The 20320-nt window shown below is 36.2% G+C and overlaps 1 protein-coding gene across 1 annotated transcript in view; it reads right to left on the reverse strand.

Moving 5' to 3' along the window:
• Positions 1 to 20320, reverse strand: part of ME1 (malic enzyme 1) — a 158459-nt gene that overhangs the window by 61602 nt on the left and 76537 nt on the right. Inside the window, exon 6 of the mRNA XM_042816538.1 lies at positions 8973 to 9076. Coding sequence (XP_042672472.1) covers positions 8973 to 9076 — 104 coding nt within the window. The remainder of the gene's footprint in view (positions 1 to 8972; positions 9077 to 20320) is intronic.

Raw genomic sequence — 20320 nt, forward strand, 5'->3', positions numbered from 1 at the left:
GTTTGTTAGCACTGGTGCAACTGTGGGCGTCAACAAAATGTCAGCTAACTTCACTTACATATGGTAGTGGGTCTGAAGTGTCATATTTCATTTTTCAGCTATTTCCAGGCTAATATTTTTCACAGCGATGTATAAACACTAGTGATTGCTTATGCAGAAGGAAGATGTGCATCTGGAATTTCCAGAAAGTGTCAAGAATATAGCAGACATCAAATACTGTCTCCTTATGTCTAGTTTAAATAAAAAAGAATATGAATCAGTAAAGTAAGTAAATTGCCCTATCTTGCCATTCAAAGCTGCAGCCTCTAACTGCTTTCAATTAAGCAAGCTTTTAGTATGCCTTCTTGGCAGCAGAGAGGTATAGAGAGACTGCAAAATTAGAGAGAAGTAGCTGTCAGCATTCAAAACAATGGCAAAATCTGCATGCAACAGATTTAATTTTAATTTTATTAGAACTATATCCAACTATATTTTTATATATATAAAACTATATTTATTTTTATATAAAATCATAGATGTTTGCTAGAGATAGCTGTATAGGTGTAAATCTACCTCAAAGAACATTTAGGGTTCTACTTTTCTTGCCAGTAGTCTATCTGTGCGACAGTAGAAAAGTCACTCAGGGCTGGTACTTGAAAGCCTTCAAGCACATAAAGGTAGACACTGGGGTATGAAATAGATATTTAAACACAGGAACCCAGTGCCCTCTGAGGTATCCATGGGGTATCTATGGCATCTGCACAGAACTGGCAGCTAGGACTCAGTGTGCGTGACAACTAAAGAACCTAAGCCAGCAGTTGGAAGCCAAAGAGGATACAATGCTGTACTTCTACGTTTAGGCAAGTGGATTGTTCCCACAAGGACATCTAATTTACATTCAGTTATCTTATGCTTCACTTCCCAGCTATGAAAAAGAAAAAAGTATTAATCTGCAACTACTTTAAGTGCAGCATGACTGTAAGAAGGCTTACACATCACTACAAAGTGGTTAGGCAGATTGGATGGAGGATGTTTTAAATATCATTGGATATGCTTATAAGACTGAAAAAAAAACCAAAGTCATAAGTTGTTGTTCCTGACATAGAAAAGACTTCCTTTAAGGTACTCCATATTATCTTTAAAATAAATACATTATTGTACTTACTGGTGCAGATAACACACACAGCTTCACAGCTCAGCTCTGGCATATTCTGATTCCAGTTCCAAATCCCTGGCAGACAATTCTTATCACAGGGTTTGCATAGCTAAAAGGCTAATTTGGCTGTAATCTCAGGATAAGATTAAATGCTTCCATTTCACAGGTCAGCATTTAAATCCGAACTTCTGTACTAAATGAAAATTGTCCTGATTTTCAGAAGTGCCATGTCTCACTCTTTAGTCAGTTATATTGCTTTGTAGGGACATATTACTGGTGTAGATTCTAGGATGGAAAGAGAAGTAACTGAAGTTTCCATTACAATTTTCTAGAAAGACTGTACAAAAAATTGTACAGAATACTGTGATCTGAGAGTACAGCTGTTTGTCAAAGGCTTAAAATATAATATCATATTGATATCAGAACATTTGGAGTGTTAAAATATTTTCTCCTTCCCCAAACCCCCATTGGAATCTGTTAGGATCACTGATGTTGTGTGCTATTAATTTTGCTCGAGATTCATGATTATATTCATCTCATCTGCACAGATGCAGGTTTCCTTGGTGAATCAACACAGGAACAGAGAAGGTTGTACAGATTCAGTTCAGAACAAACTAAGCAATGCAGTCTTTCTGGAGAGCCCATCTTGGCCTGTTATGTTGGCAGACGCAGGTGATGATAGGCCATTTTAGAATAGCTGAGGGGTAATATGGGTAATATCCCATATTTTATAAAAATTATACTTGCAGAATTATACTTATAGGTTTACAAATTTTCAGAATCCAACTTTCCCTGTTATTCTTGTGATACTTGAATCTACTTGTTACTGGCACACAGAAACTTTGAGATTTGTACTGAAGCAGGAGACCAACAAATTATTACTACTATTATTTGTTTTACATCATTGACCTTGATTAGCTGTATTTTACCAGGAAATCTATCTCATGTATGTTAAAATATTGCTCACAAATTATTCAAATAAATCAACACTCATTCCATTTGCAATGCAGTTGCACCAGTTAACTTCTACTGAGGATCCTGCCCACCACGTTCTGCAGCTAAAAAAGAGGAAGGAGCATAACTGGGTTTACCCAGGCCCTTTCCACTTCAAAAACCCCTTACTGAAATAAGGTGGAGAAGGAAAGCCTGAGAACAGTGTGTTCTTCACTGGTTGGGTTCTGACTAACTGCAGAGTCTGGGACATAGCTGAGCTTTATTAGAACATGAACACATCCCATTCCAATCTCAAAAATCAGTTTGAATATGAGAAGTATATTAAAAATACTAAAAATACCTCCAACTCTCTCTATTTAGTCCCACAAAAACAAAACAATTGCCTTCTCCCTCAGTACTGTTTGACAATCTTACAGCTTTTTGGTTTTTTTAGAAATGAATGAGGTTTTATAAGTTTAAGACTCCTCTACTGATCCTTGCTAAGAATTTCTCTGTGGTCCTGCATAACAAACAATAAAAGCACTCTGTCTACAAATAAACTTGATGTGAGTAGAGTCTGTCTATTCTGCCATGACTTCACTTCACTGACAGATTCACTTTTCCTTTTGCCAAATACTGTGCCTGAAAAACCCGCAAAGTGTATGTTTGTGTCATTTCCAGCAATCAGATGCAATTTAGCCCGCAGCAACGAATCACAAAATGCATATGTAAAAGTCTTTAAGGCTGTCAGAAGTTACCAGTCACAAAATCCCAAAAAGATTCATGTAGTTGGCACAGTTGCCAATGCAGCTCCAAGTCTACTCCTTGTTCTTTGCCTGTTCTGCAAAGTGAGTTAAGCAACGTCCTAGGAAAAGACTGGTAGAAGGCAGTGCCATGAAAGAAGGAATAGCAAACATAACAAATTGCACTGGTCTAAGATTTAGGTTCTCTGTCTTTTAAAAACTGTATTTTACAGCTGGAATACTGCTCATCAGTAGAGTTGCTAACTGATCTATCTGTAGATGCCCTTGTACATTACAGGGGAGTTGGACTATATGACCTTTAAAAGTCCCTTCCAACTCAAACATTTATATTATTCTATGATTTTTACTTTATTTCAGCTTATTTAAAGGAAGGAAAAAAAAAAAAACCAAAAAAAAAAAAACCTGTAATACTTGCAAATGCAAATCTTGAGCTTCCACTGTGGAAGGCCTGACCTTGGTCATTAGGTACCACTGTGCAAACTTATCTCATGTGAACAACTAAGTAGATTATTTCATGGCAAGCAGCATCAAAGGAAATCCAGAAAGACTGCATAATTGTGTTGTAGGAGATTCAGATTAACTCTGCATATGAAATGAAAAACCTAATATGGCTTTATCTTCTTTCATATTTTTCCACGAAGAGAACCTTGAGAAAAAAAAAAAAAAGCTGCTGTGGCCTTTCCAGCCTCTGAATAGTGCAGCATATTCCACTTCTGCATCTCATATGAAGCACTCCCAGCAGCATTCACTGTTGCTGCTGTTTTGACTGTCACCAAAATCTAGACTATGGAATATTTATGTTTATTTATTACTGCCTTGGCAAGCTGTCAGTATTTCTCAAGAGCGTGCAAGCGAAAGGAAATGATGAATCACAACAGTTTAAACCACTGTGAAAGTTGATTGTGGTTTCAGACGACAAAGCAAAGATCCTTCTCTTGCCAAGGACATTGATGGAATAGGACTGAGATCAGAGCTTCTGCACAGAATATTGGTATTTGGGAAATGATGAGTGCTGCTCCTGTGACAAGAGACATGAACTTATTCTTAGCAGATGTGTTGTTATTGACTATTTCTACAACAGAACCAAACAATAGGCTTAAATAAGCTGAAATCCATTGTGCTAAGCTGTAAAAATGGCTGGACCCATGTGCTAGAAACAAAAGTTATTGAAAAGGATGGATAGAAAACATGATGTTGAAAGTAAGATATAGACATTTTCTTGGTTATCTAGCAGTGATCAATCCAGCAACGCATGCAATCTGTTTTCAGCTTCTAGTTAACGAAAGTTAATGAGTCTTAAAGAAAAATGTGAAGGTAGATAAGCTAGTATCATGAATTGAAGATTTCAGCACTTCTAAGTCCAGAAAGAAGAGAGAGGGCAAAATTTCATGGTTTATATTGACATTAAAGAAAGTTGGACACAAATATTAGATATAGATTGTGGTAAAGGCATAAATAGATTTAAACTGGGATTTTAAAAAAATTAAAAAAAAAAAAAAAAAAGAGGAAACAGACTTCTCACTTCTCACTGCAGAAGATCACATTGGGTTCATTTAGTTTTGGAGTGTCAGAAAATTACCACCCAGCCAGCCAACCTGGAGAACTGCACCACCAAATGAACTAGCACAAAGGGAAGGGAAGAGGGCTATAAAGCAGCTAACAACAACTCCCCACTAAGGGAAAAAATCTGTAAACAGAAATACTTTCATTAAGACTGCCATAGGAGGGAGTTGTTGCAGCAGTATTTTTTTCTGTGCTCCTAACAGTCACTTCAACTTGAACAATGCAGGAATACAGAGGCACAATGCAAGTCTAAGTCTTTCAGTATCACGATGCACTAGAGGACAGAAGTGCCAATGTCCTTCTACTAACAACCTGTGCATGAATACATTGTTAGCAACAATGTGTTGTGCAACAAATTCCATAACGATGCACAGCTATAATCACCTTTTGTATTGATTTCTTGACAGTACGTTGCCTTGCAAGAAGTTATGTCCATTTTGAATTAATAATTTACAGATTTAATTCCATTCCAATGTCATCTACTAAATAAAAACTGAAGTATGAGCAGTGCTTCAAAAGTAATGCTTCCTATTTTATTATTCTGGCCCATGAATCACAGGCAGATTTTGGTGGTATGGAAGTAGAGGTTGAATATTGTCGTCAACGCTGTGGTACATTTTGTTGTTGTGTGACAGTCGGCAGCAGAGGGGCAGTCTGACTACATGGCATCTGACATGGAAGTGCAGATGAAGCAAAGGTGTGTCACTGAATTCCTCTGTGTGGAAAAAATTAGCATCCACTGATATTTGTCGATGCTTGCAGAACTCTGATGGAGACCAAACAGTGGATGTGACCACAGTGAGGTGGTGCGTGGTGTGTTTCAGCAGTGGCAAGAGCCACTGAAAAGATGTTTCAGGTGGCTATAAAGATTTTGAGGAGTGTGTCATGCAGGCTCTTGTTCATTTCTGGCAAAAATGCACAGCTAGTGATGGTGACTATGTTGAAAAACTGTTTTGTAGCTGAGAATTTGCTCTATCAAACAGTGTTATTGTGCTTTTTGATCTGTTGCAGTTTCCGTGGATTTAAGCAGGAGACATTATTTTTGGAGTGACCTAAGTATTTGTGTAATTTTCTTTTTATGATTGATAAATCTTACAGTTGTTTTCAAAGTCAGATAAGCCTTACTTGCCATAATGCAGCGTTTTAAAGTAACACATGATGTGAAATGAGGCACTATTACCATCTGTGAATAATATAATCAGGCAAATGAGTAATAATGACTACATCATGATTATTTAGGACAGAACATACTGAATTATAATTGTCAGCAGCTTGTTTTGTGCACCACAAGCTTAAGAAAAGGACAGCATATAAAAGTAATGGGGAAGGGTTTAATTAAAATGTAATTACAGATCGGAACATAAATGGTACGTGAGATTACTTCTCTAAGGTTCACTACTATTGCACCTTGAACTGAAACAGAAAAGCGCACAAAAACAAAAAACATCATGCCTACAGAAGACAATTTCAGTGATATAGGGTTGCTTTTCCACATCATAAACTCACAAATTTTATCTTATACCAGAAAAAAAAATTCTGCACAACTCTTTGGGACTGCGGTATTACCTTCCAGAGTTACATGAGATTACTTTTCATTTTCTATAAGTTTACTCACTGTTCACAGACCACTAGTACAAGTCAGCCTTGTCTCTCTGGGCAGTGCACAGTTCCTTCCCCAGTGCACAGTAACTGCAGCAGAAAGCAAGCTGATAGCATGCTATTCTTCCCTACTCTGGTCTTCTTCAGAGGCGTTCAAGCTGGAGTTATCTTTACCAGATTTGCTAAAAGGAAGCAAATTTCCTTTTTTCCTTCAGAAAAAGGAAAAAATCCACTTTTTACATCAGACAAGTAATGTTCCTGTTAATAAAAGGCTGTTTTTTTCTTCTCCCCTCATTTCTTGTTCTATCTCTAGTCTACATATTTTCCCTTTAAGTGCTTCCAAAATCCCTTCACTGCTGTAAATGAATACATTATAGCAAGCAAGTAGGAAAGAAATGGAAACTGGAATAAAAAAATTGAGTTTCTTCTTCTAGTTTTATAAGAAGTCTTGGTGGATCAACCCCAGCTACCAGAGCCCTATTCAGCAATCCCTCCTCTCAGAGTTTCCTCTGTAAACGCAGATATTTAAGAACAATTTATCATCTGGAAAAATTTGCTACTGTATAAAATGTTTTATCACCCACATCTCCATAGGGTAAAATACAGCAAATCGTTATGAACAGGTTTTAATTTTGATTTGTGCTACTCGGTGCTGAAGATATTTCTTTTTTACTTCCCATATTATAAGACATTCCTTCCATTTAGTATATCCTCATACCCTCAAATCGCTGTGCAAAGACAAAAGCAAGAAAAACTGGGTAATGTCCACAGAAATTACAGCACCTGTCCACAGCAAAGGCAGCTGCTGGCAACAGTAACAAATAAACAGACAGATACAGACATAGGCAAATAAATAAAAGCTGTTTGCTGACTTTATGCCAGAAGAAATCCATATACTTTCCATATGCTTATGCCTACTCACATCTGGGAAAAATCACACTGTACTAGTTTCATTCTGCTATGATAACACAGTGGATACTGTACCAAAACCTTCTATTAGTGGATGTTTTAAGTCTTTCTCTGTGTGCTTTTATTAAAAAAAATAAAGACTCATTCAAAAATGATTTTGATTTACAAGAAAAGTCTTTTGGAGTGAATAGCAGTGAAGGCTGTGAAAGGGAAAATATTCCAGTTGATGAAATTATACCTTCACATGACAGGCTTTTTTGTAAAGCGCACCATAACATTTACTCTATAAAAGTAGCATTCCAAAAGTATACACTATAAATGATGCTGAACCAGCTGATAACAATCTAGATTTTCAAAATTTAACAATCAGCCAATATGATACACATGTCTAGAAAGATTTCTTGGAAGGCAATGAGAGAAGCCTATACAAAATGTACCATCCTGTACAGCTGCCTACTTCCACATGTTCCCAACAGAGCTGCTAAAACCTCACCTCAATATAAGTTTTAATGTAGAGTATATTAAATTATTGAACAAATGGTCCTGACTGTCTTAGCTACATCACTTCTCTCTTCATCTTAGCAAGTGAGTATCATAACTGGATGTCACATTACAGCCAAAACAGCTAACAACTTTGAATGTTAAGTTCTCCACTTCAAACATGAAATAAAGGACAATGTTGTAGACCATAGCAGCTGAGAACAGAGTGATCTTTCAGAAGGTCAAGTTAACATCAATTGCTAAAAATTACTCAAAATTACTGTTTATAAAGATTTTCAAGTAAAAAGAACGGGAGAACAAATCAACCAGACCATCAAACATTACTGAAATAGTATTCTGCTTGACCTTGATAATTTTCTTCAGTATATGATTAAAATGATCTAAAATTAGCTATGGTTCAGTTTTAAAGAAAGGCTGAATTAGTGAATGCTTTAAATTAGAAATTTTCAAAACTTTGTCCATAGAGCAACTTCTAATGTTCCAAATCTTCTATTATGGAGATAGAAATGCATCAGTTTTACCTGAAAGAGAATACTCAAAAGGAACTGTAGGAAGATTAAGAACAAGGGACTCTCAGCCAAGAGGGGGTAATGGGTAATGTAGAGGAACCTGTGCCTCAAGTACGGGAATTAAGACTACTCTCTTGCCCTAGTTTATTTTACACAGGATCCAGGGCAGGGAGAACAGAGGTTGTGCACATCCAGGTGAGGTCCCAGCATGGATTCAAAACATGTCTGGGACACAAATTGAGACTGAGGAGCTGGAAAGTATTTCCTGGTCCCACAGCTCAGTCCTGGCTTTACGATTTACAGCAGAGGGGAGCATGTTCTGATAAGGATTCTGGTACTTAGACTATTTAATGTACACACACTGAATGCAGAATGAGAACTCGAGAACTCCAAATGTTTTAATGACAAAGGAAAATGTAAGCAAGTGTGTCATTTGACATAGAACATACTATTCCATATATTCTAATAATAAATCTAACTACTTTATGAACAGTAGAGAAGGAAACAAGAGAAAGAGCTGATTTGGAATAGGTCTGTAACATGACATTTAAAAACAAGACTTTAGAAGATCGGTCTTGTGTTTGTTTGGGTTTGGACAGAAACTAGGGTGACTATTTTCCTTTTCCTGTTTTGTTGTTGTTATTCTTGTTTTTAATAGAGAAGGATTCAGTGCAAAGTGCATGCAACCTTAAAACCTGAGGAGAAGAGAGATTTAAACATGATGGCAAGCAGGCTGTAAAAACAGCATATTCCTAGTATGATGCTGATGCCTTATGAAGTCAGAACTGCAAAAAAATAGTTTGAAAAGTTAATTCACTTATCTCAAGATGAGTTTTTCCACTCATGCAGTGAATTCATAAAATGACATTACTGAAGGCAAGTTAGAGACAGTTTGTCATCTTATAAAATATAATGCTCCAAAAAAAAAAAAAAAAATCAGAAACATAGCAACTCTGATCTCATTACTCTTTCTTCCTTACATAGTTAAGGACATTTATTTCTTCCAAGATGAAGTTCACAATGGAATTCACCAATGAACAGCACAAATACATCACATACCTTGAAGTCACAGCTTCCATGAATTCATCAAGAAGATCATCATAGGCTTGACCTCTGATTCTCTTATGTCTCAGCCCAATATACAAAGGATCTTTCAGCAATGCCTGTTAAAAAAAAAATAACTATTTGAACTATTACAGGAACAAGTTACACTAGTACATTCTATATTAAAAGGACAACAATGCAGTGTTTGAGGATTAACCCAAGCGTATGAAATACATATCCATTTATCCACCTCTATAGAAAGACTGAAAAAATGCAGCAAAGCGATTAAAGAAACAGCCTTTTGTATCAAGGAAAATGGATATCCTAGTATCAAAAGAAGTATATTATTTCCAAGTGAAAAAGGGAAAGTTTAACCTAAGAAGTCAAGTTTCAAGAATATCTTTTTAGAACTTTATTTAGTTCTTTTCCCTTTTTTTTTTCCCTTTATATCCTGACAGGGCTTGAATTTAAAAAAAGCTATTTTCTCTTCTTATCATGTTTCAGAGATATCTCTTAGGGAATACTTAGTTCATCATTTCAGCTGTGTTGAGAGTCACAGAATCACAGAATATCACAAGCTTTAAGGGACATACAAGGGTCACTGAGTACAACTCCCAGCTCCGCACAGTACCACCGAAAATTCAAACTCTATATCTGAGAGCACTGTCTAAATATTCCTTAAACTCCAGCAGATCAGTGCCTAGACTGCTGTTCTGGGCAGCCCGTTCCATGTCCACCACTGTCTGGTGCAGAACCCGTCCCTAACCTTCAGTGCCCTTCCCCTGACACAGCTCCATGCTGTTCCTTGGGCCCTGTTGCTGCCACAGAGAGCAGAGCTCAGCGCTGCCCATCCACTCCAGGTCAGGAGCTGCAGGCCACCATGAAGCCTCCCCTCAGCTCCAATGATCTGGGCTGAGCAAACCCAGAGACCTCAGCTGTTCCTTGTACATCTTGTCCTCTAGATCCTTCCGCACCTTAGTAGCAGTCCTTTGGACACACTAATCATTTTATGTCCTTCTTATATGGTGGTTCCCAAACCTGCATACAGTAAAGATGCCCTTCTGTGGGACTGCTCTTCAACCACTTATATAATGTTCATGAACTTCAGTCTTCTGAGGCTGAATAAGCGTTAGCTCTATACACTTAGGCAAGGAAATGAGTTTGGCATCCTGGGACAGCTTGTCTGGTGCCATGTATTGCGCTGCAAGGACAGAAGCAGGCAGGCTGTGCCGCACAAGGGCAGTAGGGATGGAGCCTGCTCGGCACACACCATGCCTGGCTGACCACAGCCCTTGCACACTGGGCTCTTTATTCGTTGCCAGAGATACATGCCGGAAGCCTCCACAGAATGTCCTTGGCTCAGTCTGGTTTTGTGCAGCCTCTTGCTTGGGGACAAACTGTGGTAATTTTGTAGCCTTTTACAAGATTCCTCCATGAAGCATTCTTTCCAGCCATTACAGTGTTGTTTTTTAATTAAAGTTCATTGGCACTGACAGTTCCTCAGCTGGGCAAAGCAGTCTGTGCATGTGGGAGCCAACCCTAGAATATGAGCAGTATGGTTAAGTGTTTGTGTAAGTTGAAGCTACAACTGTTAATTCCTCTCCAGGTTAAGAAATTAATAGGCTTCCTGAGCAAAAGGCAAGCAAAGGATGCAAAGATCAAACTGGAAGATAAAAACCTCATGGATAGAAAGACCAAATTGGACTGAATCGAGCAGCCTTTTTAAAGGCAAATTAACTGAAAACTGTGAACTCGGGAGTGCAAAACAATAGAATCGTTATTTCAAACTGTATCAAATACATAGAATACTCCTGCTATTAATGTTTTCCCACAGAAACTATTCTTTCAACAACTGTTTAAGATTGATATCATAGAAACATTATGAAGGTACAGTCTTTTAAATTCTGGACTGACAGGAGGGCAGGTTTTAGTGATGTTTTTAGGGTTACAGATGAGAAAATGTCTATTATCATTCAGTGGTATTATAGTCAGTACCTATCTGTTCAGCAAGTCTAGAGAAAGGGTGAGCTGATGCTAGCACTTATGTTAGCTCATCCCAAAGATGAAGTATCCTTCTGGGGAGAAACAGAGGATAAAGCTCCTTTTTTCTTTCACAAGAGGTTCCTTGCAAATGTGTTGACAAAGTTCTTGTCTTTAGGTAGGAAGAGCCCTGATCTCTTACTGGTGAGTATGTAAAAGAGGCAGTATAGTTCAAAGAAAAATGTTACCTGATTATGAAGTTTCTTTTTGCAAAGCATTCTACAGCCTCAAACCCAACTAATGTCAGTGTTAGTTGCAGGACTGCGGACATCCAAAATTCAGTCAGCATTTGCAAACAAAGAATCTAATACACATTTAAGTTATGTGCGCTGGACTTCAAAATAAGCTTGTTCAAAGAAAATAGTCATAATAGTCTAATACAAATTGAAATCTTATCCAGCCTTCCTAATGCCTTAAAAACACTTTGCAGCTGTAAGCAGTTCTTACAGGGCAGAAAATCATGATTCAGCATGTTAGTGCAAATTTAAATGAACGCAGATTGATTATTGCGCAATTAATTTTGATGGAAACTGTTGGTATGCCCATAGCTTCAATGTTATTTTTTAGCAATGAACTCTTTTATTGAAAAAAGTTTCACACAGCGTGAAATTTCAGTCCTGTGGAAACAAAAAAGTTGTTTGAAATGTCTGACATTTCTGGAGAACAGAAACTCCACTGTGTTCACAAGCCCTTCCCCAACCTGAGAAAACTGAGAAAAGAAGAAGCTCACAGGAAGAATTTGGACTGTTTTAACATATACAAATATTAACAGTTGAAAAGGTGTCAACGGTCCTACATTTTCCTTGGTGGCTGTATGCCTCATTAAACCAATCGTACTCTGAAATGTTTCTCATTTCTGGGAGGTGGCACATCTTTCTCTCAAAGCTGCTGGTGTTCCGTACAGCTGTAGTTTCCCTTTAGTTTTATAACTGTGGCTCCAATGAATATTATTTCTCATTGTAGAAATGAAGGGTTTTGATATTTTTAATGGCACTGGGGGAATTTCTGCTGTGAAACATCACTGTATACCAAATATGTTATAGGTGGCACTGAGAAGTCTGGACTCCCTTTGCTGAAGTCTTTGTGAGTAGAGAGGCTCAGCATCTTGCAGCCCTGGGTTCTGAACCTCCAGTGTGCACTAAATTATGTAAGTTCCAAAGAAATTTCCTGGTGCCAAGTTTGAGAATAGATGACATTTCCGCATGTTTTTTCTCTATTGATGAAGTATATATGTGTGCAATTTTCTGTTTCTCACTGCTTTGGCTTTTGTAGCTAAATTAGAGCCAGGTGCACAGCTCAAGCCTTGCCTGAACTCTGAGGGTTTGCTGATCTCTTTACTATAATTGTGCACAAGTAAGATGGTATAAATGACTTGCCTTTTTCTTAAAACCTCAAAGTCATTACAGTTTTAATATGCTCAGGTGGTTCTTCAAAGGACTTTTTGTTATTTTACTCAGCTAATTTTAAGTAGATCTATATGATCCTCTGAGTACCAGAACCTCAATTAAGCCCTTTCTCCTTGTAAACTCTTATTTTGCTTAAAGCTTGAATTCTGCCATGTTGCTAAACCTCAACTTTTTAGTAGTTTTTTCAGCCTTAAAATTAAGTGTGCCTAAAAATAAACTAGTGTCAACTTTTCCAGTATCATTTAATATGTGTAAGAAACCCACTAACCAGGAAAAGCAGACTTATGTTTCATAGGAGATTAGATTTCCAAAAGAACAAATCTAAGTTTAAGCTTTGACAACAAGCTGGGGAACAAAAGGAACCCAAGTCATTGAGGAAAAGTACCTAATCATCATGTCAACTTGACACACTTGATTGTGGTATAGAGCTTTCTCTCCAGTGATCTGTTTTGAAAGCCATGAAATAGCCGATAGTAAATGTTAATCTCTCAAGATGTGTGAACACTGAAAAAAAAAAAAAGCAGGGACCCAGTTTGCATGGTGTTGACCTGAATAACAGGATAATGTGCTTAAGCAGCTTATTCATTCTTCAGTGCCTTTTGGAAACAGAGAAGCTCCACAATGGATTGCCACTCACAGCTCAGAAATAACTACTGTTCTTTTCACTTGTAGAATGTTTAGTTCCTTTGTCTTTGCCCTGGGTTTCTTCATACATTGTTCCAAACAGGACTATAAAGGAACTTCGGGCTATTTCTTGTTGAACTGTAACATTCGTAAAGTAGAAGGCATTGAGCTGTAAAGGAATTTCAGGCTCTCAGTATATAGCTGGCCAAGCTTTTCATCCGCGTTGGTCGCTGAATTAATTGTCTGGGCTTGTGAGACTTCCCAGACTGGATGTTTAAACGTGCCCCAGAAACATTGAGTTCGGCATGTTTTAAGTAGTGTAAGTGAATAGGTGAATACATTTATATAGCTTTCTCATAACTACGCTTGTTTTAGAGCTCTGAGCTTTAGTACTGACTATAGATTTAAAATGCTTATTAAAGATTTAAAAGTGGCATAAAGAGGATAAGACCCAGTGTTTCAAGGCAGATCTTTGGCTCAATTAGCCCTTCCTTTAAACAGCATAAAATTGAACACATATTTCTCTTGAACTTTTACAGAGTTACTACCCATTTCAAACTGGATTATTGATGCAATCAGTTATGACTCAATTTAGCTGTGAAGTTTTTGAAACATCTTCATAATTTAAAAATTTAAGGGGGCGAATGTATCTTTCATTTGTATTTCCTATGAATTTATCTTCCAGAGAAGTAAAATTATCCTTCGTATGTCAGATTTTCCTGAAGTCATTTGAAATAGGTAGGAAAATTCAAAATGGGAATGAAAAAGTCATTCCAGAAATAGTTATTGACTGCAAAATTGAAATATTTGTATAGAAATAGAAGAGCATGTGACAGCAAAAATAGCTGTAGAAGGAACCTGGCATCCAGCTCTTGCCAGGTTCTCCTCCAGTGTTTACAACAGACGCATAATTATAATTTTTATTTTGTTGCTAGAATACATAGAATAGTGTAAACACAGAGGTAAAACTATTTCAGCTGAAGAATATGCTCCCTACAAATTAGTACTACATAGAAAGGAACGGATATAAATAATTACAACTTAATGATTTTATTTTTAACTTTCGTATGTTCTCTAGTTCAATCAGTTAACTAACTGCTTATATTCTGAAAATCTATCAGTAATTTGTTACAAGTAGCTTGTTTTGAAATGATGATGTATTTAGCAGCATTCTAATGTAAGTTCTTTGACTTTCCACTAAAATGAAAAGTTAAGAGACAAGCATCCTTGTCTGTAAGACCAACATAGTAACTTACATTAGCAGTTTTGGGTGCCACAGTATAAAGACATGAAATGAAGGCTTGTAATATTTCAATGCATTTTCTTGGTTATGTTACTGATCTAAAAACACCTTTCAGTTCCTGAGCTTGACAAAGAGCTTTATAAATGAAATAGGTGAAAAAACAAGCAAACATGATCTTTCATGCAGCAGGATAAAGTCAAGAGTAGCTGAAAGAAGACCCAAGCTTGAGCAGCTCTTAAGAGTTGCTAGTTGGGGATACCCATAGAAAATTAAACACTGGACAATTCTGATGGGCCTCAAAATGCAGCTTTCCATTAACAGAGCTCAGAAAACAGTTTGCTCCTTTCCCTACAATTTTTTTTTCACTTCTTTAGAAACAATATATTACTCCCCATCTAATACTGCCTTCTGACATTCTCTTAAGAAGTCACAAATGATTTTTTCACAAGGACAGCTTTACCACAGTATTCAAGGGTAGGCACTGATGCACTAAATCAGGCTAACACTGCATCAGTGACGTGCTGCCACAACCACATCTAGCAGAGTCAGTGTGCATTTTAGGATACACAAAAATAAGAACACCAAGATAAACATACTGCATTATGTTTAACAGTCTCAGAGAACTCACTGAATGTTAACATCTGACTGAAGGGGTAGGGAAGACGCTAACTCCACAAATGCCTGTAATTTGAGTTGGAATTTGGAAGATGCTCAGAATCATGGTTGCAGAGCAATATTTCATCAGATGCAATTTAAAGATGCATAACTCTTGTATATAGTAAAACTGAAAACAAATGGTTGTCTGCATGCCAGTGGCACTTTGTGAAAATCTTAATCTTATTTGCCTATTGAGAAAACAATAGTCCTGAAGAATCTGATATTGTTTAGGACTTCAGCAGATTACACTGCATACAGTAATTAATATTTTAAAATAGAGACAATGATCAGACAGCAAGGAAGTGGAGTAAGTCTTACATTTAACACATGTAATTATCAGAAGACATGAAAAGAAATTTCCTAAATCCCTGACATCTACTTTCTATAAAAGATTTTACTGAATCTCAGGAAAAGCTCAGAGTAATAATTAAGCTCTCAGTACAACTGACCGTAAATAGCCCCCAAATGACTAGTGAGTATCATTCCTTGTTCAAGAGCTCCAGCACTTAAATAGCTAAAATCTCAAACTTCATACGTGTTGTCATACATCACAAAACATTTAAGAATACCCTCCATGTTTTAGAATATGCCTGGCTGAGAAGGGAAACAAGCTACAGAAATAGATAATCACAACCAAACATTATTATCTTATTGCTCTTAAACATAAAAAGGAAAATACAAATCTCCAACTTAAAATGCTGAAAGAATGTTATGCTGTGAGAGCTTATAATAAATTACAGAAGAAGATCAAACAGCAGTTACAGAATATGATCTAAAGAGACTATAATGCATCCAAAGAAACCTAACGCCAATTCTGGCCCCAGTGAAAATTTTTCTAGAAATTAGAGACATTTTTCTTTTTTTCTTTTTCAACTCACAATTTAATAACAGACAAATTGTGTCTTGATTTCACTACAAAGCAAAATGAAGATAATTTTAACATATGCACTATTTATAAAACTGAAAATCTTATTTCATTTTATCAGTATGTCTTGTTTCTGATCAACAGTTCTGATATTTTGTGATGATTTTTGTTTTTTTTTCAGATGTAACTATAAATCTTTGTCACTTGCTATGTCCTCTTATTCTCAACTTCATTAAACTTGTATCTATTTATTTCATTTACTTCCATAAATTAATCCCTTATGGACATTCACAGAATATCTTTGACCCTGGCATCCCTGTCTCCAGTGCTGACACAGCCATGATCTTTATTGGAACCAAAAAGTCTCTTCCTACATAAAAAGGTAACACCAACAATGACCCTTTGACAAACTAGAAATTACTATCAAAGTCTAACGATATTCTTTTGATGCTTACATCTCAGCTTTTGATTATGCCTGATTTCCTAACAGCAGGAAAAAAATAAGGCAGAAGTAGCTCTGTGCACAGTGTAGACCTTTTAGAGCAAGGCCCAGGGTTTTAGGATCAGCCTCACCATCAGCCCATGATGTTTTGTCTCAGAAACTAGGTCTATTTCTGTGGTAACAGAGATGATGTATCTCATCTCACAGTTTGTTATAATAACTATATTTATGGCTCATTCTCACTCTTGTCTTCTCCACTGATTGTCAAAGTGCTGAAGAAGCAAATAGCTAGTTTCAGAAAGAACAGAAGCCAACTAAAACAAACAGTATCTGTTGCCATTTTCTGAGTGTTAAGAATTGGAAATTCTTAACTGTATTTTGAAATAAGGTCTGCCATCTTGCTGTATTTTGAAATAAGGTCTGCCATCAGTTTGGTCTATGGATATTCATGCATACTATCCAAAATAAGCATTTCCAGATATTCATTTCTACTCTCTTTTATAAATCCCCTTTTACTGAAATGCGGAGTGAAAAGAAATGAAACGAACTGATGTAACTGCTGGTAATATCAGTATACAGCTCATACTCTTTAATATGAACTGAAACTGAGACATAAATCTAGTGTCTGCATTAACGCTCTTTCTGCTAAAGCCGTTTCCTCCTCTGCTTCTTCTTGGGTCCATAAAATCACTGCAGATACACTGTTTGGTAAATGCAACAATCTGAAACCCCATCTGGCTCTCTCAGATTTTCCATGGTCTAATGAAATAGATTATTTCACAGAAGAAATATTCATAAACAATGTATTTCATAAAAATAACAGTCTAGGGAAAAGAATGCCATACTCTCCTAGCCAAAATGGCAGTTTGGAGGATGACAAATGAACAAAAGTGAGAGATCATTGCTGAGGTATTCTCACACATTAAGCAGTAGAATGGCATTTCTCAATGATACGAAGTGTTATAAAAAAAAAAAAAAAAAAAAAGTTGATGTGTTCAAAAACAAGTTTAATCTTTTTAGAAGTTTGAATGATGTGGAAGAAGCATGTAGCAAGAGAGGAAAGTGAAGGGCAAACCAAGTATGAATTTATCTTATTTAAATTAAGAATCTATATTGGATATTTCAACATCTAATCTAGTCTAAGCTCTTTTAGTAGTCATTGGACAAAAACAGATAGTTTCAAGATATAATTCATTAGACCAATTTGAGGCAGATCCTCTACAAGAAATCTCTACATCTCTTCATAAAATTAGCCTCAGATGATTAACCTGGGTTCAGATGACTCTCAAGGTACTTTTATCTTACCCAGTCATTTGGAGCTTACTGAGTTCAGGAATGCTGGGTCACATTCTCAAGATTAATTGTTCAAATATGAGGTTATATTTGTCTATTCTGTTGAATCTCAAGTTTTGGAAAGATAATAGAGGATAGACAAAAAGATTGCTATCTATGTAGGTACACTAGGAAGGCCTTATTTTGGGCCTAGGACTCAAGCAATGTGAGATAGCGAATGGTTCCAAGGAGATTGATTACAAGTACTGATCTCCAGTGTTTTATGGAAATCTAAGTACAATACAGTTAAAGTAGAGGAAAATACAATGATAGTAAAGTGAAGTCCAGTTCTGAAATATATAATAATATTTTATACAACATTATATTGTTAGTATTAAAGATATTAGAAAGGTTAAAATTAACTCAAAATTCTCTTTTAATTTAACTGTACAAGAACAATTCAGTGAGTATTATAGATTGCAGTAAATTTGTACAACGGCAAAAGCAAACCCAGATGAAGAAAATTAAAATTTTACACTGTTGTACTTTTGTTTGTTTTCTTTTTAATTGTGTGATTAGTTCATTGGTTTGACAAAGGGCTCTATGTATTTATATTCTGAAAGAAAGTTTAGAGGAAGGTATTTTTCATTTTTGTATTAGAACAAAAGGAGACATACATTATAACAGAAATAATGTAAACACAGAATGTCTTTCTACTCTTTAAAGAAAGCAGTTCATTACAAGTGAATATACTAGCAGTCAAAATGTGGTTAGTGTAGATAATATATAACTGAATCTGAAAAACATTTTAATTGAGTAAATGTTTGAAAGAAAAGCCCACTTATACTGGAATTTTATTGATAAATCTACTGATAACCACAGCTACTGAGCTGAGCCTAACAAAACATAAGAAAAGCCTCTAAGCGAAAACAGAGGCGGTGATGTAATACATTCCTCTGGAAATGCCATGGTAAAGATAGCATATGATCTACATTTGCAAATGAGTCAAAAGAGTTAACAGCTCTAAATATCATGAACAAATGCTGTTCCCTGTTGTGCACAATTATTTCATAAAAGGGGTAGGCAATGCTTTCATGCTCAGCACACAGTGCCTCCCTTAGAAAGCATAAGCCATTTACATACAGCCTTCTACAGACTGAAGAATCAGGTTTAATACAACCAAGGAAACACATAATCATTTAGAAGTAATACTAATTAGGAGGAAAAAGAACAACAACAACAAATTACAGAATAGTGTACCTCCAACTGAGTAAAAACCTCTACAAACTCTCCTCTAGTTCTGATAAAATTTAATAAATTAGCTCAGTATTTCCTCTGGTGTAGACTTGCCTTGTCAAGCCATTGATTTGGATATACCATTCACCATTGGATCACAGAATCACAGAATCACTTACATAAACCCTTACTTTTCCATTTATTTCAAGTTTTGATTAAAGTAGACTTATTTAATATCATTTCTTGTCTATTGCCTAAAGCTTTGATTTCATTTCCTCTTCTGTTTTATTGTTTTCTATGTGCTGACAATCCAACTTCACTTTATCACAAGTCTCAAAATCTGAGAAATAGGGAGCTATAAACTGAGAGAACAGGCTATTGTAAAACAATACTTTGAGACAGAAGGAGCAAGATAATGCACAGTCGAAAGACCGAGGTCTGCATGTCTCAACAACAAATTAGCAGCATATGGCAGAAACATTCAAATGGTAAATCTGGGCTTATTATTACACTTAGAAATTCTCAGAACTTCTGAGTTAGAGGCAAAAGAACTTTTGATATTTTCAAGTTGTGAATGTTTCTAAATGCATTGCAAGAACTGTTCAGTAAAAGACCCCTTAAAATCAAGAGAAGGAAAGCTCTCCAAAAAGTGCCAAAAATGATCAGCTGTCAGATTTGTGTGAGCAGCTCCAGAAAATTGTAGAAATGCCTCTGCAATGAGGGGCAAATGGCAGCTGTCATAAATTACACCCTTTTCCCAACTCCTTTATGTTTGCAAGTATAATATGGATGTTAGCTCAGTTTCAGGTATTTCTGATTGCTTGCTTTTTTTTTTTTTTTTAATGAAGCATATTTAGGAGAGATGGCCGATGCCATATTTGTTTTAGAAGTGAAATTTTAAGGGGAATGGCATAGAGACAATTATTCTGCACAGAAGCAAACACACTCCATATATTATTATCCTGTTCCATTCTAGCTTCATAATTGTATCAGTGCAAAAAACTTTATCCATTCTCATTAAAATCATGGCTTAAAGGACAATTTTAGATATATCCCTTTCTGCATTTTTGGGAAATTCCAGACATACTCAGATTCAGACTTTCCATTTTCTCCATACTATAGACTGTAAAATCTAGACTCGATATCGTCTTACTCGTTCTTTTTTCACTCCTTCCTTTCAGTCTTTAGAAGGTCATTAGTTATACTCTGTACCTTTTCTACTGTACCAAAGCCCCCTAATTTTAGAAGAAACAAGAAAAATAGATTGCACTTGTCCACACCCTTCTCTAACACAGACTCAGTCCACTCCAAATAACTGAATAAATTTAAAAGAAGGCCACTAATTCCTGAAAATTAAAAAATCTTGGTTTGGGGTTTTCTTCTTCAGCACCATGGGCTGGACAGAATTGTAATTCAGAACTGACTTGACTTTTCAGTATTTTTGAGCAGTGAAAACAAAAAATGATTCATGACTGTCTGTATGAAAAGTAATACCCTACTGCAGTATTTTCTTGCCAACTGGAAGGGAGAAGTAGGAGTAAAGAAGGAACATTCATGAATTTTCACGTTTATTGAAGT

This window comes from Centrocercus urophasianus, unplaced genomic scaffold (assembly GCF_019232065.1).
Source record: "Centrocercus urophasianus isolate 14NV4802_14NV808 unplaced genomic scaffold, USGS_Curo_1.0 seq_10, whole genome shotgun sequence".
Classification (NCBI taxonomy): Eukaryota; Metazoa; Chordata; class Aves; order Galliformes; family Phasianidae; genus Centrocercus; species Centrocercus urophasianus.